Raw genomic sequence first — 15,094 nt, 5'->3', positions numbered from 1 at the left:
TGAGAAAGCGTCTTTACTCTTTGAAATAAGTCCACTTTATTGCTGGATCCGTTTCATGGAATATCTCTTTTATTTGTCATCATTGAGAAATATTCTTACTATAAAATTCCTACTTGTGTTCATAAAGTGTTTACTCATGAAGCTCAAATTATGGTTGAATTAATTTTTTCAGTTGGAACTTTTGGCGAAAAGGCAGGAGAAAGTCTTTAAAAATGTCATAGAAAAGATCATCTTGATCATGCAAGGAAAACCTCAAGAGTTAACAACTTAACTGATGTTTTTTGACGAGGTTTAGAAACATCAGATCCTTTTATTTCCGGTATTATTTTGAAATGATGTTTGAAGTCCGTATCTAATTCAGTACTACCAAAAGTGGTGTTGCAACTTTTACTGATTGAAATTTCCATAAGAATTAAGGATGTTAATGAAGAGTTTTTACCTGAACTAATTGATGTTTATCGACAATTAGGGTGCGTTGATATAGAAGCCGATAGCAATTTATCCGAAGTAAATAAATGCTCAGCAATAATTATGAAATTTAGCTTTAATTGAAATAGCTCAAAACTATTATTATTGAATGATATCAAGGCTTCTACTTTGCATGTATTTTCTTATTCCGCCAGACCTCTTTCTTGGGGAAAACTTCTTTTGCAATTAATAAAGAATCAGTTTTTTTGATTTTATTTTTAATCTAATAATTTTATTTTATGTACGTTAAGGAATATAATTAAAAAAAAATTGGAGCATGATTTTTAGCAAACAAAACAAAACAAAAAACAATTTAAGTAGGAACATTTTAAAATTGAAAACAGTTTTTCTTAGGCGCCATCAAAGTCTATATTGGATTAAAAGAAGAAGGATCGAAGTTTATCCCTACGTATTTAGATTCTTACAGAAACATGTAGAACTTAATAAAAGTCACATTCAAGTATGCTATTATTTCCTAGTCAAAAATCTTTCTCTGCATTTTTACGGCATGAAATGTAATTTTATAAAACATTTTACATTAAACTCTGAAAGTCTGTTTAATATTCTTCCGATTGATATATAATATATGGAAGTTCACAGGCAAGGTTTAAGAAATAAAATAAAAGTTCGAAATTTAATTTTATATTTCATAATTTATAACCTTGTAAGTCGCCTGTCAATCGTTATCTTGCTCTATAAATTTCATCTTTTCTCTTCCAATAACTTCCAACTTTAATAATGGTTGCTTGCAGCCTTGTTGGAAGTGAAGATAATGAAAAAAAAAAAAAAAAATCAACACTTGATAAATTTTAACGGGCAGAGCTGAAATAAACAGAAATAAACTTCCGGGCGGGGCCCTAGTCCCAACACGTTCTTCGCGTATGGTATTGACACAATCTAAAAATGTATAAAATCATTGAAACTTCTTGAGCCCAAATAAACAATAATCTGAAATTTATTTGAAAAGAACGATGAACTAATTTATAGTTAATTAAAAATTTCATGATGAGCATTCAAAACAGTTAAGGGTTGTTTCGAGGTTTTTAATTTCGATTTTAGATAATTCTTTTATTAAAAAAACTATAACTATAAGTACGATGTTGGTTAAATTAGCGTTTTGAAAAATGTTGAAAGAATTGAAAAATAAACTATAATTTTGAAAAATATGTGAGAATATTACACGCGGGAATCTGGTCTTATAGCTTTACATCATCAAGTTAGACAAAAAATTTACTAGTAGTTACGTTAATTGGCAATAAAAAAGGTTTGTCCGCATACAAATTATAACGAATTACGACACATAAAATAATTCTATTTTAGTGGTTCTAATACTAACGCATATATTATATTTGGAAATAAATACATAAATAATACAAACAAAATGTATATACTTATTGCATCACATTTACACCTACTAATATTGAAAGAATGTACTTGCAAGTTATTGGTGTGGCACCTTCATAAAATTTTTGCATTTACAATCAAAAATTAAAACTTAAAATTGTAAAATTGTCTTATAGTCAGTAAACTACATTCAAATAAAATTATGATTGATCCAATGATGCATCTGAAGATTGGCTTACAGATCTCCTACGCGGAAAGGCACCGACCTCAAGGCTACGTATACGTTTTCTATAAGAAGACATGTCTCTCTGGACCAAACGCATGTTTTCCTTTAAATCAGAAATTATTGAAGCTTGAGTTCGAAGGGTCCGTCTCATTTGCTCACCTGATTGAAGAGACAGTTCTAGATGTTTACAAACGTTTTCCTCCATATGGTTTTTCATCAGCTTGCGTTCACCCTTAAAGAAAAAAAAACAAGCCTAATATACATTTGTACGGGCTTTTTGGGTTTTATACGGACATGACTTTCACAAATTTTTAAAAACATATAGCGCATTTTAGTATTTTTACTGAAATTCATTATTTCCAAAATAAAGATTTTAAACCCTTAAAACTTTGTGCAAAAAGTTATAAAAACTTTCATCAATAATCCATATCAAATTAATGTACAAATTTATTATTCAAATTGAAAGTTCTATAAAAATTGTGGGTTATTTATATTTTATCCAATTTAGTGTTTCCAAGAAATTTAAAAAAAAAAAACCGAATCTATTCCTTAATTAGTTCCTTGTTTTTATAATAAAGATTTTGAATTTTCAAAACAAGAAGTTTTCTTAGTTTACAATCGATAGTGATTTTGTCTCGATAGTTTATGCTTTTACATTTCTTAAGTGTCAAAGACTGTTAAATTCATTTCGGAGAAGTGGCTTAAGAATCAGTGTTTCACAGGAAGACGTGCGATCACAGGAAGACGTGCCATCGCACGCAATTATATGACCACGCAAAAAATACTTTGTTTTGACGATTTGACCACGGTTTTTGACATGTTTTCAAAATTTAAAAATGCGATAAAAAAAACTTACTTAAACTTATCTAAAAAAAAGTTTAACATAAATTGTTCGCCGATAAACAAAACTTACGAAAATTTCGCATTTTTATCTTCCGTACTAAAATTAAAAACTAAAATTGCTATTACGAAAGTTGTGCACGCTTTTCGAAAAGAACCAATGAAGAATTTTTTGTTAAATTGTGAATTTTACAGGAATCGAGCAGGTAAACAAAAATTATGAAAACTTAAAGTAAATTTTAGAGTTTATTTATCTTAAAAGTGTTGCTTTCACATTTGTAGTGGACATTAGACTCAACTGCATCAACACACCCCGATTTTTGGCTAAGGACAATTTCGAAAACTAAGTAATGCCAGGAAAATTAAGGACACCTGGAACAATTAGATCCAACGCAATTATTTATCAGAAAGCTCTGTGTTTATTAAAAAAAGCAAAAACTCTCAACAACAAGCTTATTTTTATAATTTGTGCAAACTGAAAGTGACACGAAAAGTTCTTGATATTTTGCCAACCATGAAGTTGCACTTGGTTCATGGAATGACCGAAAGGCTATGAGATCATTTAATAAACATTCTAATTCAGTGTTATTCTTGTTCTTTGAAATCTACCGACTGGTCAAACAAACTTAGCATAAAGCAACAGAACATTTTTTTTTTTTTTTTCGAGTTTTTTTGTTCAAAATATATAAAAACAACAGTAACTTTCTCAGACATGATAAATGTTTTAAAAATTTGTGAAAGTCATGTTAATATAAAAATAGAAAAAAAAATCGTACATAATCTTTTAACTTACTGGTAATTCCATGCCTAGGTGATGAGCATTAACAATTAATACGTTGAGATGCAAGTTGAACTTTTTTTTTGCTACTTCTACATTATTTGCCTCTTTTTAGAGTTTTAAATCTACAAATACACAACCTTGTCAAATATAGCCCAACTACTAATTTTTTTACTGCAGTTTAAAAGCAGAAAAAAGAAATTTTACTTGTGGAGAGAAGTTTTGCATAGCTTGAACTTGGAGTTATGTTTTCACTATATTTTTGGGATCATCTTAAAATACCTCAGTTTGATTAAGAGCAAATATGTTTTTGGATCGAAATAAAACATGCTGACAATTATTTGAAACTTTTTTAAGATTTGTAAAAACTTTTTTAAGGTTTATAAAAACTTTTTTAAGGTTTATAAGAACGTTTTTAGGGCTTCAGACATTAACTAAACAATGATGCATCATTTTCTGTAGTTTTATATATACGGAAAAGTATTTCAAAGAGGGTAAAACATATTTCTCTATTTTGGAAGATGATTTTGGTATAAGTTAAACTAATTTTTACAGTTTAGTATCATTTTCAAAAGTTTAAATATCAAGTTCCATGCTAATTTTAGTGTTTGATGTTGAGATGTATATTATAACAATAAAGTACATTTTAATAACATCTAGGTCTAGGTCTTTGCTAATAAAACTTGAATATTAGATAATTTATTAAGGTACTTACAGATAACAATAAAATCAATGACAGTATTAAAGTCAAAGTGTATCTTAGGAACATCTAGGATTATATGTTAAAAATATCTGAGAGTATGTTAATATCCTCTACATTTATTATTAGCATAAACTTTCATGTTATTTTATTCTACTACATATGTTTAATTTAGTTATGAAACTTAAAATATTTACCTCTTTAATATCTGTTTTTGTTACCTAGTAAAATATTTATCAAATAATTAAGACCAAATAAATAATTTGTATTTTAGAAAACATCACAGTGATGTTTTCTAAAATACAATTTTAGAAAAATTGCGATTTTAAAGTTTAACTTGCACCCCCACATATTTAGTTCAAGATAGACACTAACTCTAATATCATCTGTTGCTATAAACAAATAGTTATGCATTGTATTTTATGTAAAGCCATCTGAGGTTACACTTACTAAAAAATCGCAACCAATGGAGTGGAAGCTGCATTGAATGGTATGCAACGGACATTCATTTGCTAAATGGTTATTCATCTAAAGACATAATATATAAATTTTTATTCAAATTATAAAAAATATAAGAAATTGTTTTATCATGAGTTTTTGTATACAGTTTTTACCTCACATCGAACAATTTTAGCATCACAATGCTCAACGCAATCAATTGGAACTCGCTCACAAGTTCTTAAATGGTTCTAAAAAAAATCAATGTTCACAAATTAATTTACCTGTTTTAATTATGGTCTAATTTTAACTATGAGGTATTTAACATTTATACTTTAGCGTCCCGAACACGGACTCTTTCTTCGCAGTAATCACAAGGAGTGACTCGATAAGCACATCTTTCTTCGTGTAACCCCATATAGCAACGCAAAAAACGTTTCATGCACCCTTCGTATATGCAACTTATTTCTTCATATTCACAATCACGTTCTTTATGTCTCTACGGCATATAAAGTAAAACGCTGCGAATAAATCACCACATAAAATTGAAACTCATGTTTTTGAGCTAATATTACAAATAAAAAAATTATTTTACTGATCTAATAGCAATACCTTAAGATCTCGCAGCTCTCCAAGCCAGCTACATTTCTTTTTTTTATTTGAACAAAAAACACGCAAGTTTAAAACCATTCTGTTCACCATTTTATTTTCAAAAATCTAAAACAAATGATTACATACTTACTGTATTATTATTATAAAACATTTATTGAACAAATAATTTTAAAAAGATTGACTTTCTTGATAAAAGTTGATGCTACTTTCTTGATTAACTATAGATTAAGAGTAATAAACAAAGAATTCTTTTAAAAAAATTTGACTGCTTCATTATTTTATGTAATGTAAATTTGAAGATATACTTTGCTACAGAATTTGCTGTTTGTTTTTATGATTAACTGTTATTTCACAGTAAAATAAATTAATTGTGCATAATTAGGGTTTACTTAGGAAGTTCTGTAGAGATGTCTACTCCCTAAGTAAAAACAATTTATAAACCAAATTTTACACTTTTTTTAATTCAATTTTTTTACAGCTTAAACTTTTAACTTTTATATTAAACAATTTAATATTCAAACCTCCAAACCTGTTTCAAACCTGTTAAAGTTTAGGCAAGATAGGGCCGCTATTTTAATAAACACTCATGAAGAATTCCACATGAAGAAAAAAACTCAACAAAATTTTTAAGAACTTTTTAAGAAGGTTGAAAACTTTTAAGACTACTAATAAATTCAATGATGACATTTTCAAAGTTCCACAGCTCATCTATTTTTGTTGTTAAAAAAAGTTGTCTTATCTCTTGCAAAGTTCACTAGAAATACTTGCTTATTACGAGACTAATTTGAGTTCACCTGTCTCATCTTGTGATTTAAGTGTTGGTGGTTATCTTTCTTCAATTCGTAAAGACTCCAATAGTCACATGTTTGGCCCAGGCATTTACATTTGTTAGAATTTAACCATTTGTCTAGAAAATAGGCTTGAATTTACAGACTATTCTTTTATGTGCTTTCTTTAGCACGGCTTCACTCTGTTTAGCGCCACTGCGCTGTTTTGATGTTGTTTCTGACCAAATTGACTAAACAAATTCTTTCGCTTTATCTTTCAACCAATATTGTTGTTGTTAGTGACTTTAATGCTCATCACACTAAATGGCTTGGCTCTAGTGTCAGTGACTCTGCAGGCGTTAAGGCCTGCAGAGTCACTGGCACTACAACTTTTGCCTTTCTCAATCTCTAACACAAACGGTTATCTTTCCGAATTGCTTTTCAGACAATTCAAATCATTCACCTACTAACTACTCTACTTATGTTTTGTTTCTGATCCTAGTCAGTGCTAAGTTTCTCCACATTTACCTTTAAGTGTTTCTGATCATGGTTTGATCTCTGTAAAACTATTCCCTTATCATTCTTCATTATCATAATCCTCCCATTATTGTACCTCTTACAACTACCATGATTTTCTTCATGGCTCTTGAGTAGAAATCTTTTGTCTCCCAGATATTCTCACATTAAAGGTTGCATTGTTCACTAATGATACTACCATTTATTCTAGTCTTGATAAGAAGCACTCTCTGCTCGTTAGGAAGGGACATTTAAACTTGAAAAGGATTTTACTTCTGCTACAGCATGAAACTCTCAGTGACTGGTGAACATTATATATCATACATATATATCGTAATTTTGGCTTCAGCATCAATCCTACAACTAGCCAAGCTGATACTCCTTCTACTATTTTTATCACTTTATTTTTTCTCAACTTTCTTCTTAAAATTTATAATTAAACAAAGTGTGCTGTTAGATCATTTTTTTATCTCAGGACACCTAAATTTATTTTTCATTTGTTGTTTCGTAATCATGCTTTTTTATTATCATACACACACACAAACACACACACATTTTTACTAATACATATATAAAATATGTATGGTGAAATTTTTGCTTATATAATCCCATAAGGTTTTTTTGGTAAAAGAAGAAAAAGAAAAAGAATTGTTGGCCCATATCAAATTTTTAGTTTATGTAGCGGCATTTTGTAATTCTCCTTTACAGTATAAAACTCCAAATAGAAACAGGACTGGTCAACCATTTTCTATAACTATCTTTAATAATTTTAACAAGCTGAAAATTAGCCAAAGGTATTCTCTTAACTGGAACACCATACTTGATGGTTAGACTTGATTTAAGTTAGTTTTTTTATAAGTTTAACTTTCCATTATTTGTGCAATAGCTTTAGATATTGCCCTGGCTTCCTTTTTCTTGGTGCAAACATTTAGATCAGCATAAAACCTAAAAATCTGAAAGGGAATTTTTGGGCATAAACCTTGAACTTAAGGTGTAATTCATATACAATGCTTATGAATTTCAACTTGAGTATTTTGGGTGTAAATCTACTCTTGCAAAACATCAGCACTAAAAAATTAGATAAGAAATTAAAAACAAACCAGTCTAATAGCAACTTTTTTTAAATACTATTAACATCCCAACGATGAGGGGTCTTCCTTGATTGTAGTGGAAGATGTCCACAATTAAGCTACCTTATTTTTTTAACGTTTTCTTATTTTTAATAAAAATAAAAAATAAGAAACAAGGTACACGGTAAAATAGTTAACTAATGGATATATGTACATTAGGGTGGGTCATACTTTTAAAATTTTAGATATGGGTGCAGGTGCAATATTTTTTTTATGTACTAGGATATTAGAAGAAACGTGAATAACTTTTTTTTTCTTAAAAAGTTTATCCAGTGGGAATGCAGGGCGTTAGAAAAATGTTTTACTAAAAACTCATCAAAATGGCACCCTTCTGCCTTTTTTTAAAAAGCTTATAGGAATGCAATCAATAAAAAACAATTAGACATAATATAGACATAAAAGCAACATAAACTTTGGTGCTACTTTACTTAAGGCCACAGTAAACATGGTAGACATAAGAAAAGTTTTCTACCATTAGGGATTTTACAAGAAAAAAAATATTTATGAATGTTAGAAATGGTAGAGTGCATAATAATCTAATTATGTAATAGGATGATGGAAGAAACAAATAATTTTTTTATGTTAAAATGTGGGCAACAGGGCGTTTAAAAAATGTCAATTTTACTGAAAACTCTGAAAAAATTAGTATAAGAATCTTATTTGTTTTTTTCAATGTACATAATGCAACTAATATATAAAATGAGGCTAATCATAAAACATGGTCATCAAAATTTGTGGGCTCGGGGCTTGTATCCCCTCTCCATTATTATTAAAAACCATAAAAATTGGTCAATAACAGAAAATGGTGTATGATTTTTTATGTTATAAAGTTAGTCTTATAATTTGTAGGATAATTACTATAATAATAGTTTCCTAAACTTGCTTTTTAAACATGTTCTATTTCTTAATGATCACTTTGGCATCCTAAATATTGCAATAAAAAAATTAAAAAATGATGTAATTAACAAATTTGTAACATACATTTAAAAATAAACTTCACTACAGAAAATTACTAATATTTTTAAACAAATATAATATTTATTCAAATATAAGTCTACGCGAGCTCAAACAGTATTAAAATGCCGTAAATTGCATGACCTACTGGGTAATGGACTCAAACTTTGCTTATCAAAGCTGCTTACGCTGAGAGATATTTATGATATAGAATTTTATTGCATGAAAGATCAGTAACACATTTGAGTACAAGATGTGTGGGCATAAAAATATTTATTCAAATAAAAAGTATTTGGATGTTAACAAATTCTACAAATACATTGGTCTTAGAAAAATATGCACTCGATAAACTTGTCCTTGAATGGAACATTGCAAAAGACATTGGAAAATTGAGAACTATGTCAAAAAGAAATATGTAACGGACAAACTTAATAAGTTATTTGACTTGACAAAATGTAAGTGCAAAATCTCATGCTGTAATCAAAGTAAATGCGATGGTTGTCTTTTTAAAGCCCATGTGACTTGCATATGTCTTAAAGTAGCAAAGACACCTGTGCAAGAACTATTTTTCTTACAAGCTTACTTTACAAATGGGATTAGTTGATTTATCAGAGACATATTGATTAACAAGATATTTGGATAGAAAAGAATCAGACTCTAAAATACCTGGAACAAATAGTGAGGATATAGGTAAATGCTAAAATATCACAAATATTTTTTTAATTTTTGTTAAAACTTGAATTAAAAAATATAATATAACTGTTTTATTAAAATTGACTAACATAATTTGAACATTTATTTTCTCTTTTTTTTTTTTTCTTTTTTTATTTCTTAGAAGACGATTAGGTCTTGTCACAGAGAACCGCTGATGAAGAACTTGAAACTTAAAATTTATACAAAGTATAAAAGTCGTTAAACAAATAAATTAAATTGTTAAGATTAAAAAATACTTTTACAACTAAAAAATATATAAATATATACAAGTATCTAATTTACTAAATAAAAAGATGAGAAAGCGGACACTCGCAGAAGACCATCCAGTCCTCATCGAGAACCACTCATAAATTTAAAAATCTCATAAAAATGAAATACATACATAAATGGCCAAGTGTATAAAGCGCAAAAAAAATTTAAGTGCATTTATATACATATTCAGTTGCATCACTGCATAAAAATATATAGACAAATACTAAAATATCACAAATATTTTTGTAAATTTTTGTTGAAACTTGAGTTATAAAATATAATATAACTGTTTTATTAAAATTAATTAACATAATTTGAGCACTTATTTTCTCCTTTAGCAGTAGAATTTCAAACAGCAATAGAAAAACAGACATTGGCACTAAAAATGCAAATAATTCAGAAAAAGCTGACTTCAGTTTGAAAAAAAATTACTTAGATATCACCAGGGTTTCTCAAGCAGCTATTTGGTATGGAGTATTTAACAGAGCTGCAGGGGGTATAGCTGCTTTAGCTTCTGCAAGAGATGCATATTTTTTAAAGAAAAATACTGATATTTTTGTTGATCATAACAAAACAAAACGAAGTTAGATGAAAGACTAAGTTAATGAAAGAAATCTGAGGTAAAGCTGAAAAAGCGACAATGAATGATAATATTCAATGTATTTTTTTTGATGGACAAAAAGAATAAACCAAGTACATGAAAGAACATGGAAAATTACATCCATTTAAAAAAAACGAAGAACATTATGCAGTTTGTTCTGAACCTAGAGGTAAATACCAATTTCATTTCACTAACAATTATGAAGGAAGAGTAGAAACTGCAGCTGAGCAAACAGCTGATAAGTTTTACAAATAGAATGAGGATCATGATGTTGGAGACTCTTTAGTTGTCATTGATACGGACTCAACAAATTTAAACACTGATTGGTGTTGCATTAGTTTGATAACGCTACAGCCAGATTAGCTTCTTGCGCATGCCCGCAAATTTATAGTATTTAAACTTATGCGGCATGTGCTGAACTCTCTTTACTCTTCTCTTTTTGCGGTTACTTTGCACTCAGCTCTCGTATATTTGGATTATTGTAATTTGTGTTGAGCATCCTGAAATATATGTATAATAATTTAATTGCACATTTATTCTAAAGAAAATACTTGCCCCATGTAATATTTAGTCTTTTTAGTTGGAAAGGAGGTGTTATCCAGTACCTTGAACATAAATTAGATAAAAAACTAATATGGATAATTTTTTTTTCTACATACAAATGAACTACCACTTCGACATCTTATGATTCAGCTTGAACTCCATCGGAAAAACAACAATCAACATCACAATAACTTTACTGGTTCAATTTGAAAACTTATAGGTAAGGTTGATAGCTTCAAAGTTAAAGATAGCATAATAAAAATTGGAATTTCTAATGCAATGATAGAACTTGACTCAGAAGTTATAAAATCACTTTCAATTGATGAAAAATATTTTTATGAAATTACCCATGCAATTAACACTGGAGTTTTTCCAGACAATCTTAAAGGCAAAGAAATTGGGCCACATTCACATGCAAGATGGTTAAATTTTGCATATATTATTATGTTTACTTTGGTGCTCAGAAATCTTACTACAGTTGAAGAAACATATAATCTTCAACTTCTGGTGGAGTTCATTGTTAGAGTTTATGCGCCACTTTGGTTTGAAATCAAAGTAAAGTGGAAGTGGACTGAAGAGCTTAACCATATATTCAAGCAATTAAAACTTCTTTTACATCAAAGACTTAAAGTTAAAGATATTGTAATGCCCTATATTTTATCATCTTCATAGAATTTGAAAATGTTCTTCAAGCATTGTTATGTAGTCTAGAAAAAACAGAAAGAGAATTTGCAGTTACAACAATTTTAAAATTAAGAGGAGATTCAAAATACAGAAACAGTAATGTAAGAAGTAGAAAACATCATTTACATAATGAAAATGATGGTTCACTTTTAGATCTAATTAATTGGAGTTTGGATGTATATGAACTTTTGCTTACATGTTTATTGTCAGAGGATGAACTTTTAATATACAAAGATACTCTGATGCATGAACCTTGTTTTCCTGTTCATGGGTAAGCTATTGAAAGATGTGCCCAAGAAGTCACAAGAGCTTCTCAATTGGTATTTGGAAAAGATTGAAGCGATGAGTTCATCAGAGCAACATTAGCACATCGAGAAATCATGCCCATGAACCAATCAAAAAAAGATTTATTTAAATTAATTTTAGCAATATAAATTTTTTTAGTTGTTTTTTTTTGCTTTGGGATATTATGATCACAATAAATAAATTTAACATTAAATATATCTTTTCTCTTTTATGATATTTTTTAAAAACCAATAAATTTTTAACCCTTCAGAAGTTTTTAAACTTCAGTTTGTGAACTATTGTAGGAACTACTATTATTTATAAAGAAAATATGTTTTCATTTCTTTTAATATCCCACACCAAACACAGTATACGCATACATTTTTGTATGACCTTATGAAGAGTAAGACCCAAAATTATGTTATATTTCAATGTCTATATTATGTCTAATTATTTGATGATTGCATCCCCATAGGCTTAAAAAAAAGAAAAAAAGGTGCCAATTTAATGAGTTTTTAGTAAAAATTACATTTTTCAAACACTCTGCGTCCACAAAGGACAAACTTCTTAAGAGAAAAAAAAAAATTCACATATCTTCCAATATTCTATTACATAATTAAATTACTACGCGCTCTACCATTTCTAACATTCATAAATAATTTTTTTTTTGTAAAATCCATAATGGTAGACAACTTTACATACGCCTACCGTGTTTGTATGGCCTTAAGTAAAGTAGCATCATAGTTTATGTTTTATTTTTATGTCTATATTATGTCTAATTGTTTTTTGATGATTGCATTCCCATAAACTTTTTAAAAAAAGGTAGAAAAGTGCCATTTTGATGATTTTTTTTAGTAAAAGTTTTTCAAACGCCCTTTCAATTTTTCAAAAATTATTCACGCCTATTCTAATATCCTAATACATAATAAGAATTTTGCGCACACTCCCATATCCAAATTTTTAAAATTATGCTCCCATATCCAAATTTTTTAAATTATGACCCACCCTTATGTACATAAGGGTACATTGTACTTTCAAAATTTTAGATTTTAAATTTGCCGAAAAATTTTTATCGTGCTACTATTTGTGAATAATGACTTAAGGAAGAAAAAATTTTTTTTATTTATGCGGGATTGCAGTTTTCGGAAAGGTAAAATTGATCATTTATGCATAAATGCAAGGGGGGTTAAAATTTTTAAATTTTTGAAACTTTTTAGATTTTTTTTTTTAAATATTATTATATGCTATGAAATGTGAATAATTTTTTTTTTGAAAAATAAATATATTAGTGCTTTACTTTTATTTCATATTACCTATGAAAAAATACTTGTGCTACCCATTTAATGATTAAATAATACTTTTAAAAAACATCACCAGTAAACATGTGCTCACTCATATAAAAAAAATGAAAGCTTCTGCTGTGGCAACCCATCTGTTGTGGCAGCCATCTGCTATGGCAAATATTTTTACACTTTTCTTTACGAAGATTTATGTCAATTTGGTCTGTAGATAAACATTATACCAACTTATAACAAAGCATTGCATCTGTCAACATTGTTTTGGGAATTTTTTAAAGATGCTCAATCAATGGTTCCAGCTGTTATATAGGTTCAAATATTTTAATTCTTTTTATGTCATTAACTTTAGATAGAGCCTTTGCAATAGGGCCAGTAAAACAATCCTTTGAATTATTTGGAGCATGTAGTTTAACAGTTATATGCCTCAATGATAATTTGTTATAGTGCAGCATAAAAATAGACCAGAATAATTGCCTCCTGGTTAATTATTCCAGATTTGATAGAAAACCTCTATCTTTTCCTGAACCTGTTATAAAGTTTGTACAATCCCCCTCCAATTTCTAAAGACTCATGGGTTGCCCTTAAAACCATCTAACTATAAATAACTATTATAGTTATACAGTCTGAACTTTAAATGACATCATACAAACAATGAAAGTCTGATTGTTTTAAATTTGTATGTTATATTATATTTTAACACTTTTATTTTAATCTTTTAACGCACTTAACCCCACTAATATATTTATTATTCACAAAAAAAAAAATTACTCATGCTTCATAGCATATGGTAATATATTTAAAAAAAAATCTAAAAAGTTTCAAGTTTCAATAATTTAAAAATTTTAACCCTCCTTGCATTTATGCATAAATGATCAATTTTGCCTTCCCGAAAACTGCAATCCTGCATAGGTAAATAAAAATTTTTTTTTCTAAAGTCATTATTCACATATAGTGGCACCACAAAAATCTGGCAAATTACAGATCAAAAATTTTGAAAGTACAGTGTACCCTAATGTACATATTTATAACTTCTAAAGTTTGATGTAAGTATAGATGACAAAATAACATTCTCTGAAAATCATCAAAAAGAAGCTATACTTCAATATCAATATATATATATATAAATATATATATATATATATATATATATATATATATATATATATATATATATATATATATATATATATATATATATATATATATATATGCATATATATACATAAAAAGACACAGCAACCAGTTGATATTTTTTTCACCTGTTTTAAAATCAGTTTTTAGTTTAGATAAAAAAATTAGTTACCCTTTCTTCTTTGATATCAACACGACATATTGGACATCTAAATGCTGAGTGACTGCAAAAGTAATTAATAGAACTAAAGATTACACAAACTCAATATAATAAAATAAAAAATAAAAACTTAAAATTAACCTTCTTGAATGAATTTTCCATTTATTCAAACAATTACGGCACATACAATGGCCACACTGCTCTAATTGAACAGGATTCCTAAGCACCAGGCTGCATAGTGGACATTCAAGTTCAGTTAGTATAATACCATCAACCTCAACATCATAACCTTCACAATTTTTTTCACTGGGTAACTCATTATCTAATATTGGACAAGAATTATTACTATCAGAGTCGGATATTTCATCTGAAACTTCATAATCAGAAAGATCAAAATTTCTTTCAATCAAAACTCTGGGAAGATCCATTACTCATCCAGACAACTAAACAATCATTTCCAATAAATATTCCTTGATGTTTATTTCATAAATCTATTTTTTAAACTATTCTAAGATTGTTAAGACATAAAATTATTAAAAACAGCTGAAAGCAAAATCTGCTCTCACTGCAGTGTTATTAAATCAAAGAACAATAATTAAAAAAATTGAATAAAATAAAAAACATTATTTGTTAAAAGCATTTCAAAATTGACA

General features: G+C 28.2%; 1 protein-coding gene across 2 annotated transcripts; it reads right to left on the bottom strand.

The window, feature by feature from the left end:
* Positions 1 to 1,782: 1,782 nt before the first annotated feature.
* LOC100203077 (TNF receptor-associated factor 6) lies at positions 1,783 to 14,948 on the bottom strand. 2 transcript variants are annotated; one of them, XR_010639604.1, is made up of 7 exons: positions 14,583 to 14,948; positions 14,454 to 14,505; positions 5,407 to 5,511; positions 5,129 to 5,293; positions 4,971 to 5,045; positions 3,672 to 4,884; positions 1,783 to 2,270 (listed from the first exon to the last, which is right to left on the bottom strand). XR_010639604.1 is itself a non-coding variant. In XM_065801280.1 (7 exons), exons 1-7 carry the CDS (start codon positions 14,867 to 14,869, stop codon positions 2,013 to 2,015), a joined length of 1,020 nt encoding a protein of 339 aa, XP_065657352.1. In that variant the 5' UTR covers positions 14,870 to 14,948; the 3' UTR covers positions 1,783 to 2,012. The 2 variants fall into 2 exon arrangements, 1 of the variants encoding a protein (XP_065657352.1); XM_065801280.1 differs by having other exon boundaries at positions 4,807 to 4,884.
* Positions 14,949 to 15,094: the final 146 nt, after the last annotated feature.

Source organism: Hydra vulgaris, chromosome 07 (assembly GCF_038396675.1).
Source record: "Hydra vulgaris chromosome 07, alternate assembly HydraT2T_AEP".
NCBI lineage: Eukaryota > Metazoa > Cnidaria > Hydrozoa > Anthoathecata > Hydridae > Hydra > Hydra vulgaris.
The sequence above is the reverse complement of the archived record's forward strand: the minus strand, read 5'-3'. Positions and strand labels throughout refer to the sequence as shown.

Coding starts and splice junctions, on each gene's coding strand:
- LOC100203077 (XM_065801280.1), bottom strand. CDS start 14,869: ATGGATCTTCCCAGAGTTTTGATTGAAAGAAATTTTGATCTTTCTGAT. Junction 5,512..14,453: donor TTGATATCAAAGAAGAAAGG/GTAACTAATTTT, acceptor CATTTGTTTTAG/ATTTTTGAAAATAAAATGGT. Junction 4,885..4,970: donor CTAAAATTGTTCGATGTGAG/GTAAAAACTGTA, acceptor TTATGTCTTTAG/ATGAATAACCATTTAGCAAA.